The sequence below is a fragment of the Malus domestica genome, chromosome 10 (genome assembly GCF_042453785.1).
Source record: "Malus domestica chromosome 10, GDT2T_hap1".
Lineage (NCBI taxonomy): Eukaryota > Viridiplantae > Streptophyta > Magnoliopsida > Rosales > Rosaceae > Malus > Malus domestica.
In genome coordinates this window covers 38,990,825-39,005,400 of record NC_091670.1, presented here as the reverse complement: position 1 = coordinate 39,005,400, position 14,576 = coordinate 38,990,825, and the positions used below count along the sequence as shown (strand labels likewise).

General features: G+C 40.2%; 3 protein-coding genes across 7 annotated transcripts; all 3 read right to left on the bottom strand.

The window, feature by feature from the left end:
- Positions 1-182: 182 nt before the first annotated feature.
- Positions 183-4,217, bottom strand: LOC103446330 (uncharacterized protein YNL011C). The gene is made up of 13 exons (XM_008385419.4): positions 3,783-4,217; positions 3,573-3,705; positions 3,183-3,279; positions 3,023-3,066; positions 2,680-2,836; positions 2,330-2,401; positions 2,033-2,116; positions 1,547-1,648; positions 1,388-1,435; positions 1,061-1,186; positions 886-978; positions 555-753; positions 183-429 (listed from the first exon to the last, which is right to left on the bottom strand). The coding sequence occupies exons 1-12, from the start codon at positions 4,099-4,101 to the stop codon at positions 631-633; spliced, it is 1,398 nt and encodes a 465-aa protein (XP_008383641.3). The 5' UTR covers positions 4,102-4,217; the 3' UTR covers positions 183-429; positions 555-630.
- Positions 4,218-4,452: 235 nt separating this feature from the next.
- On the bottom strand, positions 4,453-7,490 carry LOC103446329 (uncharacterized). Of its 5 annotated transcripts, XM_008385417.4 has the most exons (7): positions 7,286-7,384; positions 7,167-7,206; positions 6,348-6,525; positions 5,584-6,136; positions 5,343-5,486; positions 4,939-5,084; positions 4,453-4,827 (listed from the first exon to the last, which is right to left on the bottom strand). In XM_008385417.4, the coding sequence occupies exons 3-7, from the start codon at positions 6,438-6,440 to the stop codon at positions 4,630-4,632; spliced, it is 1,134 nt and encodes a 377-aa protein (XP_008383639.3). In that variant the 5' UTR covers positions 6,441-6,525; positions 7,167-7,206; positions 7,286-7,384; the 3' UTR covers positions 4,453-4,629. The 5 variants fall into 5 exon arrangements, with proteins under 5 accessions (XP_008383639.3, XP_008383638.3, XP_008383640.3 ...); XM_008385416.4 differs by lacking the exon at positions 7,167-7,206 and having other exon boundaries at positions 7,286-7,490; XM_008385418.4 differs by lacking the exon at positions 7,167-7,206 and having other exon boundaries at positions 4,939-5,081; positions 7,286-7,460.
- On the bottom strand, positions 7,012-14,038 carry LOC139188720 (uncharacterized). Its single transcript, XM_070806406.1, has 3 exons — positions 13,907-14,038; positions 12,557-13,108; positions 7,012-7,129 (listed from the first exon to the last, which is right to left on the bottom strand). Exons 2-3 carry the CDS (start codon positions 13,102-13,104, stop codon positions 7,012-7,014), a joined length of 666 nt encoding a protein of 221 aa, XP_070662507.1. The 5' UTR covers positions 13,105-13,108; positions 13,907-14,038.
- Between the last annotated feature and the right edge of the window lie 538 nt (positions 14,039-14,576).

The following is a 14,576-nucleotide window of genomic DNA, read 5'->3' as shown; positions in this document are numbered from 1 at the left end:
GACAAATACTACAAGATGATTTGCTCCAACACAATTCGAGATGACTAATTTCACATTAAAAGGTCGTACCCAGTGCACAAGGCTCCTGCTTTACACAGGGTCTGGAAGACCCCCATTTATGAAGAGGCTACTCCCAAGTCTCGAACCCGAGACCTACCGCTCATGGGCGAAGGCACTTGCCATTTATGGAGATGACTAATTTCGCATTAAACTACGATATTTGCGTACAAGAACCGTATGTACACAAATCATTCAATACATAATCAAGTGTCCCATGCATACCGAAAATTTTCAGTTCATGAATAATCTAAGTCAATTATGTACATCAGAAAACATCTTGTGAGAGGGGTCATTGTAACACTACCAACTTCCCTCGTATATCCGTGCAACGAGGATCGCCTAACAGGCGGAGTACGCGGGAAAGTATTCCTGAAATCAACAAGGTCAAATTTTTAACATGAGTAACGTAATTGCAGCAAGATATTGGGAAACATGAAGTACTACTTGATACGGAGATATGCTGTCAAAAGATTGATTTGCTATTGAAGATGTACCTCTATGAAAAATGAAACTAGTGACCAGAAATCAATAGCCATGTGAAAATTACTATGCTTGCTCCATTGAGCACGGTCATTGGACTAATGTAAGATTTGTACTCGCGTATCTGCCTATCACACCAGCAAGCGCTTGTATCAACGACTTTGGGTCGAAGACTACACCAGCTTTTAGATCATGTATGGAATCGACAACAATCTGCGAAAGGTCACTCTTGTCTGAGCTTTGATATTCAGGTAACAAAACAAACATATATACGGCTAACAAGCAGTCTAAAAACGCAAAATTTTAAATTCATGAAACTAACAGAAAAAGCATTTGGATACATACCACATTAAAGATTCCTTGGGCAGCCAAGCGTTGAACATCTACAGGAACCTCACCACCTTTGGGAACTAATAGAGTATTGATGTATTGATTAGGCTGCATGGAAATATAAACTTGTAATAAATTACATATTCCCTGTATAAATAAATGACGATCTAATATTCATGCACTAACTTACAAGGTTTTCAAGACTCTTATGAGGATTTCCATATGTTCGATTTAGTGCATCTGTAATAGCGGTTACAAAGCAAGAAGCTGAAAAACCACTTGTCTCTCGATCACGGGTACCATTTAACAAAAGCACCTTTTATAAGAATAAACTTAATCAACTCAACATGTAACTTGAGATGGAGAATAAATAATCTGTTCACTAATGTCTATCTATGAGGCTAATTTGGAGTATATCAGAAAACTTTGCAACAATGAGGAAAAACCAACATGACAACTTGTTCAATTGGCACTTGTATCATGTAACATGTAACTCGAAAGTGTGATGAATACGTACCTTGGGGCAGGACTTTGACGATATAATCTCCCCAATGCCAATCAACACCTAAAGAATGAGGCAGAATAAATGAAAATTATGAATATAAAGGTTTCTCACATCTGGAAAACTATAAACAAATAAATAAACGCAGCATATTTAAGATGGTAGTAATGTTACCAGTGATGGGCAAATAGAAGTAAACAGGGATCCCATGGCATAAACTACGCAGTCCACATTACGCAACTGATCCAGGACGGCTGGGTTTGCAGCAGGGAAGACCTAGTCAATGAGAAAACCATTGTTCTGGTTTTAGGAACTGCAGAAGCATATACACAACGGACATGTGCATTTCATGGCATATGCGAGCATTTTAATCGTTAGAGAGGGACCAGTATTCTTTTTCATAACATGAGAAAACTTTTTCATGACATGAGAAAATTACACTGTTTTAGGGTAGTGCCAAAATATTTTTTACGGATGTTAACTAAATGCAATATTAGATAGAATAATGATTTAACAAAAGACTCCAGTATTGGGTCCTCATTGAAGTATAACAATAAAAACCAAAAGGAAAATATTAGGGCATCTCATTACATGAAACAGAAAAAAATGAAGGAAACAAAAAAGTAAACAAAAGAAACAAAACCATTAAGTATCATTCACCTCATGGAGCAAGTTTTGGCCCTCACTTGACATGTAGAATACCCGCTTTATTCTCGAAGGAAGTGCTGGAAATGAAGAGCTTCCCTGTCCACAGTAAGCCATCATTTTTAATAAATGAGAAGTTATGAAATATAATTCACTAAAGGAAAATGCAAATCTCAACACCACCACGTGCTTTTCTTACAAGGAATGGACCATTCTAAAAGATTCCATGTCATGTGTTCTCAGGAAAAAGTTGAATTATCAGAACACCAACAGGCTGAAACTTTCCAGATCATGAAAACCATATCAGCATACCTTATTGACAGGTTCCGTATGTCCCTTGGTTGGATGAGAAATTTCGTTCTGGCCTCGTATTATAGTTCCATCCTAGGCATAAACAGCGCAAAAAAAGAATTCAGCATGATTAAGTATCGGCAGAATCTTGCAAATTATACTAGCTGCTTGAATTAATGATGAAAAAAAAAGGAAAGAACACAATAAATAATTGAATCATTTTCTTAAGCAGCATATAAATTCCAGAACTCACATTAGACATATATGATTTATCAACCACGGTTTCATAGTAAGTCAATGCCATATTAAAAATCATATGCATACGTATGTCAATATGTAAAGGCACATGAATTGTATGTCAACAATCATACCCATAATTCACATCCTAATGTAAGCCTGTCGTTGGTAGAAATCACGGGGAGGACAAGACTTTCTGAGGGGATATCTGACACACGAGAAAACAAAAAAATTGCAGCATCTAAGGACTGAAAAAATGTACGTGCTCCTGCAAAGAAGAAATTCCCAATGCTGCAAAAATTAAGAAATCAGTTAAGTAATCACACAAGGAAATCCAATTACGACAGGTATTTGATTGTAGTACACCTTTAGAAACATTTCTTAGTTAAACGGAAGGGATTACTGAATTCTAATTAAGCACCAGAAAGCAACAAAACAGAAATATGCCAACTCATAGCTATTGAAAACACTTCACACCTGCCGTTACTGAAGCAAAATGATTCATCTGATCGCCGGAGAATCTGAATTAGAAAAGGCAATTGAAGAAGTTCAGATGAGTTCAGTACAAGTTTGAAATCAAAATACATATAAACAACATTAAACGACATATTTTAGGCACTCTCGCCCAATGACTCACTTGATTCTGAAAATAAGCCAGAAAAGCTCGAATGGTTTCCCTGTATGGTTTCGATACTCCCGTCCATAGAGAATGTTCTCCTTCCACAATATCATACCTGTCAAATTCTCAACTCAGCAGACTGTTACTCAATAGTCAATACCCCACCACAGTAACACCTACCAAGTAAATAAGCATAATTTAGGATAAAAGAACAACACATCACCTAGAAATGACCAACAAACACGAAAGTACAAACTACAAACCCCCATTTGTTAAAGAGATGATTTTTTTTTATCATTTTTTGTTGTTGATTAAATTCAAAGATCGAAAATTTGCAATGCCTGACATCATTTCTACGAATGACCATAAAAAATCAGCAAATTCACTAGAATGGTAGCAAAACATTACCATTCCGATTTGGCCTGCCGCGAATCGAGCGGCAACCGGTGGCCAAGCAATCTGCGGACGGCCACCGCCTCGGAAGTGCTCTTATCAGCCAATCTCAAGCATCTCGACCGTATATCTCCAACAGCGGGACCGCCTAACACACAACCACAACAAATAAGAAAGCGATCCCCAAACACAAAAACACCAATCGAAAATGAAGGCCGGAATCACCGAGGACGCGAACAATCTCGGCCGTGCTTCCGCCGTCGTCGGAAACAGGAAGGACGTGGGCGACGCGAGTGGTGAAACTCTTGAGCTCCTCAACGACGCCGTTGAAGGCGGTCCCGCCTGAGAAGACGAGCAAGGAGGGCGGGGGAGGGCTAGGGCTGGGGATGGCGGGGGAGGAGGAGCAGCGGAAGTGGTTAGGGTTTTGGGAGCGGAGGATAGACATGGTGGAATGAGATCTGAGAGGGAATTGGGGGAGAGTGGGAGTGATGACAACATTGACAAGAACCGGAGAGGGAGAGGGACCCAACCAACTGTCCGCCATATTCCCGCGTCTTTCCTACCGCACCTTTTCTTTTTACCTTATGGTTAGCCTAACTTATGTTTAGCCGTCCAATTTTGATCCGACGTAATGCTCAAATCTCAAAGTACGATAACTCCAAAAATAAAATAAGAATTTAGCGAGTTAAAGATGTTGGGTTAGCCTATAAAAGGACGACCTCAAGCCAACAAAATTCTCCACTTTGTGAGAGTCAAAAGAAGAATGTTTATCGTACGCGGTTTTACTCTTACTTTACAAAGAGGTTGTTTCCACGAAAATTTTTGGTTTACTTGTATCAAGCAAAAAGTCGTGAAGTTATACATTTGTGTGGCTTTTCATGCTTAAATATAGAACTTTAGCAACAAAGGAGAATATTGAACTCAATCCGCAGCAAAAATAAATTTCAGCGTCACAAAAATGGAAGCATATTTTTCACAGCCTTTTAGGCACCTCAGTGTTTTCAACTCCACAACAAATAGGAAGCAGAATGGTGGTTCTCTTAAACTTGCGTATCAAGAATGGTACTCTAATCTAAACAATCTCCCACTCGGACTCAGAAAATTCGTAATCCGGTGAACTAGATTTCTCAACGACTGCGGTTGTTGTGAAGCTTTTCCCTTTCTGTTGATCAAATCCTGCGTCAAGATCTCCGGACCAATCTGCAGGCTGCTTATGGTTGCGCTTCTTCAATAATCTCATTCTCGAAGCAAATGCGTCCTTCAGTTTCTTCTGCGAACCAAAAAGAAAGAAATCAAAATGTCTGTTGTGTCAATGCGAGTAGAGGGCTTAAATTAATATGTTTCATCAGTTCCAAGTTTTATCAAAAGGGGGTTGTTGTACCTTGTAAGACCTGCATTTTGTGTCTTGACAAGAAATGGATTGAATTCCGCTACCATCTACTAAAATGCAACTTTTATCAAGCTTTAGCGTATTCAATGATTGTGAAGTCTGTAAGACTGACTTGGTAACGTCATTATCCTGCTCTTCTGAAAGGGAGCCATGAGGTCCTTATGAAGTAATAGTTGATAACATATACTTTCTTACTACTGCTAAAACATTTTATTGACGTAAAATCAAATAACTGCAGATATGCAACAAAAGAAAACAGGTCCTCTATTAAAGGGCCAGGTAATGATATGCACGCACGCAATAACGAAAACATTTAGACAGGTACTATAACATGTTAGAACTCAAGGCGATAGAACTGCAACATAGGAAAGAAAATCGATGAAATTATTGATTACCACTTTCTGGAAAAGGCATGGTAGACCCTGATTCATCAGAACTGTCACACACTGGCAAAGGCACGGCAGATTTTGATTCATCAAAATTTTTGTGCAGTTCAATCCCACCAGGAGGAGAAACTGTCGCATCCATGGTCAAGCAGGCTGCACAATTGTCCGAGGAAACACAAAAATTAGTAGAAAAAGAACGCATAAGGAAGAAGCATACAAATATTTGGATACTAGATGCGGCTATACTTACAACTGGATATTTCTAGGGCATCGGTAGCAGGACAAAATCCAATGCCGGCAGGGCTTCTTTTACCAGGTTCTACAGAGTTAACAGCATTGGAAAATTGTATGTCATCTGAAATATTAGAAGGCATGTCAGCATGGTTACCACTTCTGTCCTCTGTTTCCACAAGAGAGTTACACCCTCCTGCATCATCCGAGGCTGGGATTAATATATTGCCTCCACCATCCAATTCAATTTCTTGGCTTGATATTTCTAGGGCATCAGTTTCTTCCAACGATAAACCACAGGAAACGTTCTTTACGAATTCCACAGAGCTTAAGTGGACTCTGTACGGGTCATCTAATGACCTTTTATCACAGTCTTCATCAGTGCCTGCCGGTGATTTTACACAGGCTGCATCACTAGCGTTTTGTGGAAGAGTTGAATCGGGAGCTGCCCCTTCCTCTATATCCACTGAAGATTGACCGAGTGCATCCCCTATAGGTTCTGACAGGGAGAGAAGGTTTTCAAAATTCTCATTAAATGTCTCCAACTGGCTTATAGCAGGTTCAATTACTTCCTGTCAAACAAAGGAATTTTCCATAAAAGTAAGGCGAGCAGGCGTGAGAGTAGAGATGATAAAGCTGAGCATGAGAATGCAAGCAACAAAATAAAAAAAAGGCATATCCACATTGACAAAAAACAATTCGGAAAATGTGGATGCTGAGCGGAAACTTGTGGCATAAGGCAAAACTAGAACTAGATGCTTGGACATAAACAAAAAACAATACCTGTTGCATTATTTCCTCCGCCTCCCGGCACAAATCTTCAAACTTCTGGTATAAGTTCCCAAACCATGATATGCCTTTACAACTCGTATCCATTAAGACCACAATAATGTATAAATTTTAGATGCAATTGAAGGTATAACTTCTCAACCTCCTTAGTCCAAGAACAACTCAATATAGCCTGCAGTCATATAGACATGAATGGATGAGTACAAAATCATGTTTTCTTGATCAAGGGAACGCTAGGGCAACGCATACTACCAAAAGTAAATGACACCGATAACTTTGAACAACCAAATCCTATATAAAAATCATAAAGTTTCATACCAAAGGCAACTGGGTCGCGTCAGAATTTACTGAAACTGCGAAAAACGCAGCGTAAAATCATCACTTGTTGATGCTAATTTGACAATGGTTTCAGATATACATTAATGCCAAATTGTATCACCTAAATTGCTAAACGGAGGGAACAGACAGGGAAAACTTAACTAAAAATAAATTATTAAGCTGCATGATGTATGGGAGCTTAGAAATTTCTACAGAAAAATCTTAATGCTAGGCTTTCAAATTATTAGGCACCTTAAATTGGAAATTGCCTTCTCCAAATCATTAAAGCTAAAGTTCAAAACATACATAATATACACACACACATATATATATTTTAAAATTATGCAATTTTTTTCTTCTTCGAATTCTCAGCAACCAAAGACACGATAAGAAGAACAGCATGAAACCCCAAGAATCGCAGGCAAGAAAAACTGACATAACCAACACTTAAAAGAACTCTGTAATTTACCAAAAGCTACATGAAAAGTAACCTACTTTCATTGATCAACAAGCAAAACGCCTCAGAAGTTCGAACCTTTGATAAAAAAAACATTCACAGTAAAAAACGGAGGAGGCAGATAAAAAGTAAAAACCCCATGAATTTGATCACTTACAACTTACAAGCTCCAAGAATGGACGAACCCAGAAGCTAAACCACGAGAAACCGAATATTCAGTGCATACCCAGTGGAAATTAGGCTCAGTAAAGTGCGATAAGGAGGTCCAATGCTGCTTAAAGAGTTAAAAAAAGAGAGTAAAAAAATTAAAAAACAATACATATAAAGTTGTTGGAAGCATAAACTGACTGGGTTTCGTACTTGTTTCTGAAAAAGGTTTCCTTTCCTAACATGATTACGTCTCCAAAACTCTTTTTTCTTTTTCTTTTTTTTTTCTTTTTTTTAACTTTGGGCCAAGTTAGGGTAATTTTCAAACGTGGTATAATTAGAATCGTGTTGTGATCTATTTTATTTGACAGAGGGACTAGGGCCGGCGGCAGAGAGAGAGAGGAGAGAGATGTGTGTTTGTAGAATTGTAAGGGAATGTGTGTGTTGTTATCCCTCCTACATTGTGCCTTTATTTATAGTAGTAAAGGGAGAGAAGATATTTCTTCTTCTCCAAGTAATACAAGTTGTAATAGGAAAGGATAACTAGAATCAAATCTTATCTAGGATTTACACAATCATACTTAAACTAGGAATGTTTACAACACTCCCCCTTGAGTGGGTAAATACTCAAGGTAGATTCAGCATCATGCAGAAGTTGAGGAAGTCGACTCGTCGGCATTGATTCCAAGGAACAACGCTTATTCTCAATAAGGTAGGAACTTGCATAAGTAGTAAGTCTCACTAAAAAACCCTAAGGCTATGGCAAAAACCCAAGTAGGGACAAAATCCATAGTCTAAGGAAAAATGCGTGAGAAATGCAAAGTCAAAAGAAACGTCTACAGGACGTCATCAGGGATATGACCAGCCCAAGGTGGGTGCCTCGTTAAAACCTAGTTAGGTAGCAAAAACCCAGTGGGAAAAATGCTCCTAATCGTAGGGAAAAAGAGTACATTAAGATCAAGCAAGTATCTAGAAGATACTCCCCCTGAGTTTGACATAATTCCAAAGAGAAATAGCAAAGTTACAACTCAGAAAGTTTACGCATACCAATTCCATGAACAAGCTTCTGAAACGTCGCCTTCGGTAGTGATTTGGTGAAGAGGTCGGCCAGATTGTCTTGTGATCGGATTTGCGTGACTTCAATCTTCTGATGCTCTTGTTGTTGATGTGTAAAGAAGAACTTCGACGCAATATGCTTGGTGTTGTCTCCTTTGATGTAACCCTTCTTGAGCTGTTCGATGCAAGCTGCGTTGTCTTCAAAAATCGTCGTCGGGGCATTAACGGCGGGATGAAGATCACAGGAGCTTCGAATATGGCCCACTACTGCTCTCAACCAAAAGCATTCCCGAGTTGCTTCATGTAAGGCGAGAATTTCAGCATGGTTAGACGAAGTGGCAACTAAGGTCTGTTTAGTTGACCTCCAAGATATTGCGGTGCCTCCAACGGTAAAGACATAACCCATTTGAGAACGCGCCTTGTGCGGATCAGATAAGTATCCAGCGTCGGCATAACCAACAAGGCGAGAATCAACCCGATGAGCATAGGGTGCGGCATCACTCGAGGATTCGTAGGGATAGAATAAGCCCAAATCCGTAGTACCCTTAAGGTAACGGAAGATGTCTTTCACGCCAGTCCAATGTCTGCGTGTTGGTGCATTGCTGTATCTTGCCAAAAGATTAACAGCGAAGGAGATGTCGGGTCTAGTGCATTGAGCTAAGTACAATAAAGCGCCTATCGCACTTAGATAAGGAACTTCAGGCTCCAAAATCTCTTCATCATCCTCCTTCGGACGGAAGGGATCTCGCTTTGCATCTAGCGTACGAACGACCATAGGAGTACTCGAAGGCTTCGCTTTATCCTCATTAAAACGGCGCAACACCTTCTGGGTGTAGTTCGATTGATGTACTAGGATTCCATCCGAACAATGCTCTATCTCGAGGCCGAGACAGTATCGAGTCTTACCTAGATCTTTCATCTCAAATTCCGACTTCAGGTGCGAAGCAGTTCTCGCGAGCTCTTCAGGAGTTCCGATGAGATTCATGTCATCGACATATACTGCAACAATCGCAAATCCGGAATGTGACTTCTTAATGAACACACAAGGGCATAGTTCGTTATTCACATATCCCTGACTAGTCAAATACTCACTTAAACGGTTATACCACATTCTTCCGGATTGTTTCAAACCGTATAGTGAACGCCTCAGCCGAATTGAGAGCGTGTTCCGGGGTTTGAAAATATTTGAACCAGTCAATGTAAGTCCTTCGGGAACTTTCATATAAATTTACGTATCAAGATCCCCATAGAGATACGCGGTTACTACGTCCATCAGCTGCATATCCAGTTTTTTGGAAACTACCAAACTGATAAGGTATCGAAAAGTAATCACATCCATAACGGGTGAGTAAGTTTCGTCATAGTCAATCCCGGGGCGTTGTGAGAAACCTTGTGCTACAAGACGAGCTTTGTAACGCACAATTTCGTTCTTCTCATTACGCTTCCGAACGAAAACCCACTTATAGCCAACGGGCTTCACATGTGGAGGAGTAGGAACTACAGGTCCAAACACCTTACGTTTCGCAAGTGAATCAAGTTCGACTTGGATTGCTTGTTTCCAGTTTGACCAATCAGCTCTACGTCGACATTCATCAACGGAACGCGGTTCAATGTCATCGCTCAACATGATCTCAGTAGCTACTGCAAATGCTAATGCATCGTCGACAATCATCTCATTTCTACGCCACACATCATCTAAGCTAGCATAATAGACCGAAATCTCACGATTCTCGGGAGGAGGATTCGTCTCTTCAAGGACGCTTCCATAATCTAGAATTTCCTCATGAGTTGGGTAAAATGAGTAAGCGATAGTCGGATTCACGGTAGGCTCTTCAGGACCTTGTGCCGTGGTTTTCCTCTTCCGGGGGTGTGAATCCTTTGAACCAAGGGGTCTGCCACGCTTTTGTGTAGGGGCAGATGATTGGCTAGCCGCTAATGTACGTGGATCACCAGAATTGGCGTCCCGGGCTTCCAGGAGGGTAGTCCGTCGTACATTTGGTACATCCATCTTTGCAGGCGTATTCGCAGCTGGAATATGTGATCTTGTCACGCGCGCTAGATCGGTGAAAGCATCTGGCATACTCTGAGCTATGCTCTGGAGATCTAATATGCGCTGCACTTCAGCTTCAGACTGAGCGGTGCGGGGATCTAAATGAGACAAAGTGGGAGTCGTCCACGATAATTCGCGTCGTTCATTAGGAACGTTGACGTTCTTATCTCCCCCTAACGACGGGAAGACTGTCTCATAGAAGTGACAATCCGCGAAACGAGCGGTAAACAGATCGCCTGTCAAAGGTTCTAAGTAACGAATAATCGAAGGAGAATCATATCCGACATAGATTCCCATCCTTCGCTGAGGCCCCATTTTTGTACGTAAGGGCGGCGAGATCGGCACATAGACCACACAACCAAAAAAGCGCAGATGCGATATGTCGGGTTCGCATCCGGTGACCAACTGAAGGGCACTAAATGGTTGTGTCGCAACAGGCCTCAGGCGGACCAACTTTGCTGCGTGCAATATTGCATGGCCCCAAGCAGCGATCGGGAGCTTGGTACGTATGACCAACGATCGAGCAATCATTTGTAAACGCTTAATGAAAGCCTCTGCCAGGCCGTTCTGGGTGTGAACATGGGGTACAGGATGTTCAACTTCAACCCCAACCGACATGCAATAGTCATCAAAAGTTTTAGATGTGAATTCTCCAGCATTATCCAATCGAATAGATTTGATCGGATAATCAGGGTGGTGAGCCCTGAGCTTGATAACCTGAGCCAACAGTTTGGAGAATGCAGCGTTCCTTGTGGACAACAAGCACACGTGTGACCAACGTGTAGAAGCGTCAACCAAAACCATAAAATATCTAAATGGTCCGCAGGGAGGTTGAATCGGTCCACAAATGTCCCCCTGAATCCGTTGTAGAAAAATGGGAGGATTCGAACGAATCTTGTCATAAGAAGGCTTAGTAATAAGCTTTCCCATAGAACATGTTTGACATGCAATTTCATGGATCGAACCTAAGCTTCGGGTTAGTGGATGCCCGTGTGAAGTTTTGAGGATACGGCGCATCGCTATTCGTCCAGGATGTCCCAAACGATCATGCCAAAGTGTAATTTCGTGCGCGGTCCCTGTGGTAGGGCCGGCCACATAGTGGCATTCTATGGGGCGTATGGTCGTAGTATACAGACCACTCGGGTTACGCTCCATCTTCTCTAGAATACGCTTCTGGCCATATTCGTAGGAAGTTACGCACAGAAATTCAACTCCGTTTTCTACGTGGGTTTTAGCGTGGTAATTGTTATCTCTAATGTCCTTGAAACTTAGTAACGTTCTTCCGGAACGTGGAGAATAGAGTGCCTCAGCAATGGTCAAGATTGTACCATTGGACAACATTATACGTGCCTTACCGTATCCTTCGATCAGGTTGGATGGGCCTGAGAGGGTTGTCAGAGGTGCATTCTTAGGTACGAAGTTAGTGAAATAGATGCGTTCACGCAAAACAGTATGCGTGGTTGCACTATCTGCCAGACAACTAACTTTCCCACTAGTCATACCTAAAATTAATTTGAATCGGTCACATGCATAAAAGTTTATAAAAACAAGTATCAATTCAAAATAATTTCATTTATTCAAGGGAAAAACTTAATATCCAAAATAAATCGCCAACTAATAATCCAAAACATAAAGGAAAATTGTTCAAAATCAACCAAAAAACAAGGTGGGGTTCGGCCACAAGGTGGAATTCGGCCCCAATTGTCTTATTTTAACTGAAAAATAAGTCTATGTCTAAGATTCTAATCTTCCATAGGAGTGGTATCCTCCTGAAAATCAGAAACCTCCATCTTTGTAGTCTCCGGTTCGTCCACTTGCAGGAAGTTTGATTCAAACTTCGTATGACGAGAATGATATGCATCCACTACATTCTTGGGAGCACGGCAAATACGGGACCAATGGTCCTTGGAACCACAACGATAGCACATATCGTCATTCATTGTGGCAGGTGTTTTGCCCTTATTCTTGAAGTTCGGGGCCTTGGGAGCGAGGTTTGGGCGCTTCTGGGCTTTGTTTCCTCCCTTGGATGGGCCTTGGCTCTGTTGACCTTGGTGGGATGGCTTCTGGCCGCCCTTACCACGCCTCTTTTGGCGTTTTGGGTGCTGATTAGTGCTATAATGTGCTTCAGGCACATCAGTAGCCCCAGTAGGTCGAGTTTGATGATTCTTCATCAACAGCTGGTTCTGCTTTTCAGCAAGAAGTAAAACAGAGATCAAATCCGAGAACTTAGTGAACTTCTGAGCTCTATATTGTTGCTGCAGGACAATATTAGAAGCAGAAAAGGTCGAGTAGGTCTTCTCCAGGAGATCCTCTTCAGTCAAAGTTTCATTGCAAAACTTGAGAAGTGATCGGATTCGACAAACTTCAGAATTATATTCATTCACAGACTTAAAGTCTTGGAAGCGCAAGTGCTGCCAGTCGTGTCTTGCTTCAGGCAAGAATATGTCCTTTTGGTGATTGAAACGATCAGCCAAAGCGACCCATAATGCACGTGGATCCTCCTCAGCAAGGTACTCAGTTTGTAGAGCGTCATGGATATGTCTTCGGATGAAGATCATAGCAGTGGCTTTTTCAGCCTCGCCAACAGGTTTATCTGTTGCTTCTTCAATAGCAGGACGCAAGTTCTTTGCAGTGAGGTGGAGCTTCACATCTTGAACCCACTTGAGGTAGTTCCTTCCAGAAACCTCCAAAGCGGTGAAGTCGAGTTTGTTCAAATTCGACATGTTCCTATCACAAAATAGATGGACAAGATGTGGTTAGTGTAATGGAGAAAAATCAATCCATTCACATAGGAGTAGAACATACAGGTTCTAGTAGACATGTATTGGTTTAATTTTGCATGAAAAACTTCGGGTTTTCATGGGTGATATATTTAAGTGAAAACTTCGGGTTTTCAAACAAGGCATGTGTATAAGAAACTTCGGGTTTCAAAGTAATTATGAACTTCAGGTTCATATATTCCTGCAGGCAAACACAAATATATATGCAAACAAATATGCAAAGAATATATGCAGAAATATTGTATAATGATAAGTGAATTAATTTATTTTTGGTCTTCGGGGCCAAATTAAAGTGTGGGTGAAAATATAAAAACCCATATTATTTTAAAAAAAATTAAATAATAAAATCTCGGGGCCTAAAAATATAGGCCAAGAACCCTCGGGTGGGATTACAGGCCCACGGGGTGAGAAGAGGGGAATGGGCTGCTGTGTGCAGCCCTAAAAATTTTTTTTTTTTTTTTTTTTTTTGTATTCAATTATATTATATGCATGTATAATTTTAATGAATCACATATTTACGTTGATGCATATGCAAATAATAGTTTCAATGCATGTACATATGTATGATTCAATTCATGACAAATATCAAATTCACATAATTGTAGCAATTTTGATTATGAAGCATACACAATTTATGTAGAATCTAAAATACGTTAAACGTAAAGTTGGGTCATGCATCATGGTGAATGTTCATGCTATCAGGGCTTGCAAAATATCGAGTTAAAAGTCGTTGTTTGGAAAGAACCTGATTGCGTGATGATATGGATGAACTGGTTTGATGCAGAAAAAATCTCCAACGTCAGATTCCTAAGCGCAGCGGTAGGAGCGTGCTGATAACGTGTTGTGGTCTATTTTATCTGACAGAGGGACTAGGGCCGGCGGCAGAGAGAGATAGGAGAGAGATGTGTGTTTGTAGAATTGTAGGGGAATGTGTGTGTTGTTATCCCTCCTACATTGTGCCTTTATTTATAGTAGTAAAGGGAGAGAAGATATTCCTTCTTCTCCAAGTAATACAAGTTGTAATAGGAAAGGATAACTAGAATCAAATCTTATCTAGGATTTACACAATCATACTTAAATTAGGAATGTTTACAACAAATCGTTTAATTTTTAGACGTGGGATAATTGAAATTTTTATAATTGAAACTGTTTAATTTTTTAATTTTTATTAGAAAATCATACTATAAAAATTCGTTTTATATTCATATCGTGTTATCGAGTGTAATGTGATTTTGTCATGTGTAGGATTAAGTGTCAATATGTCCGACCCAAACAAAAGAAAAATATATCAATTATTAAAATGTGATACTCTTTTAAAAAATTTATTTTTTATTTAGCATAAGGCACTTCTTTTAATTTTAAATACTCAACTTTTTTTTGCTTTTAACATGATTATATTTATACTAGTTAAAAAT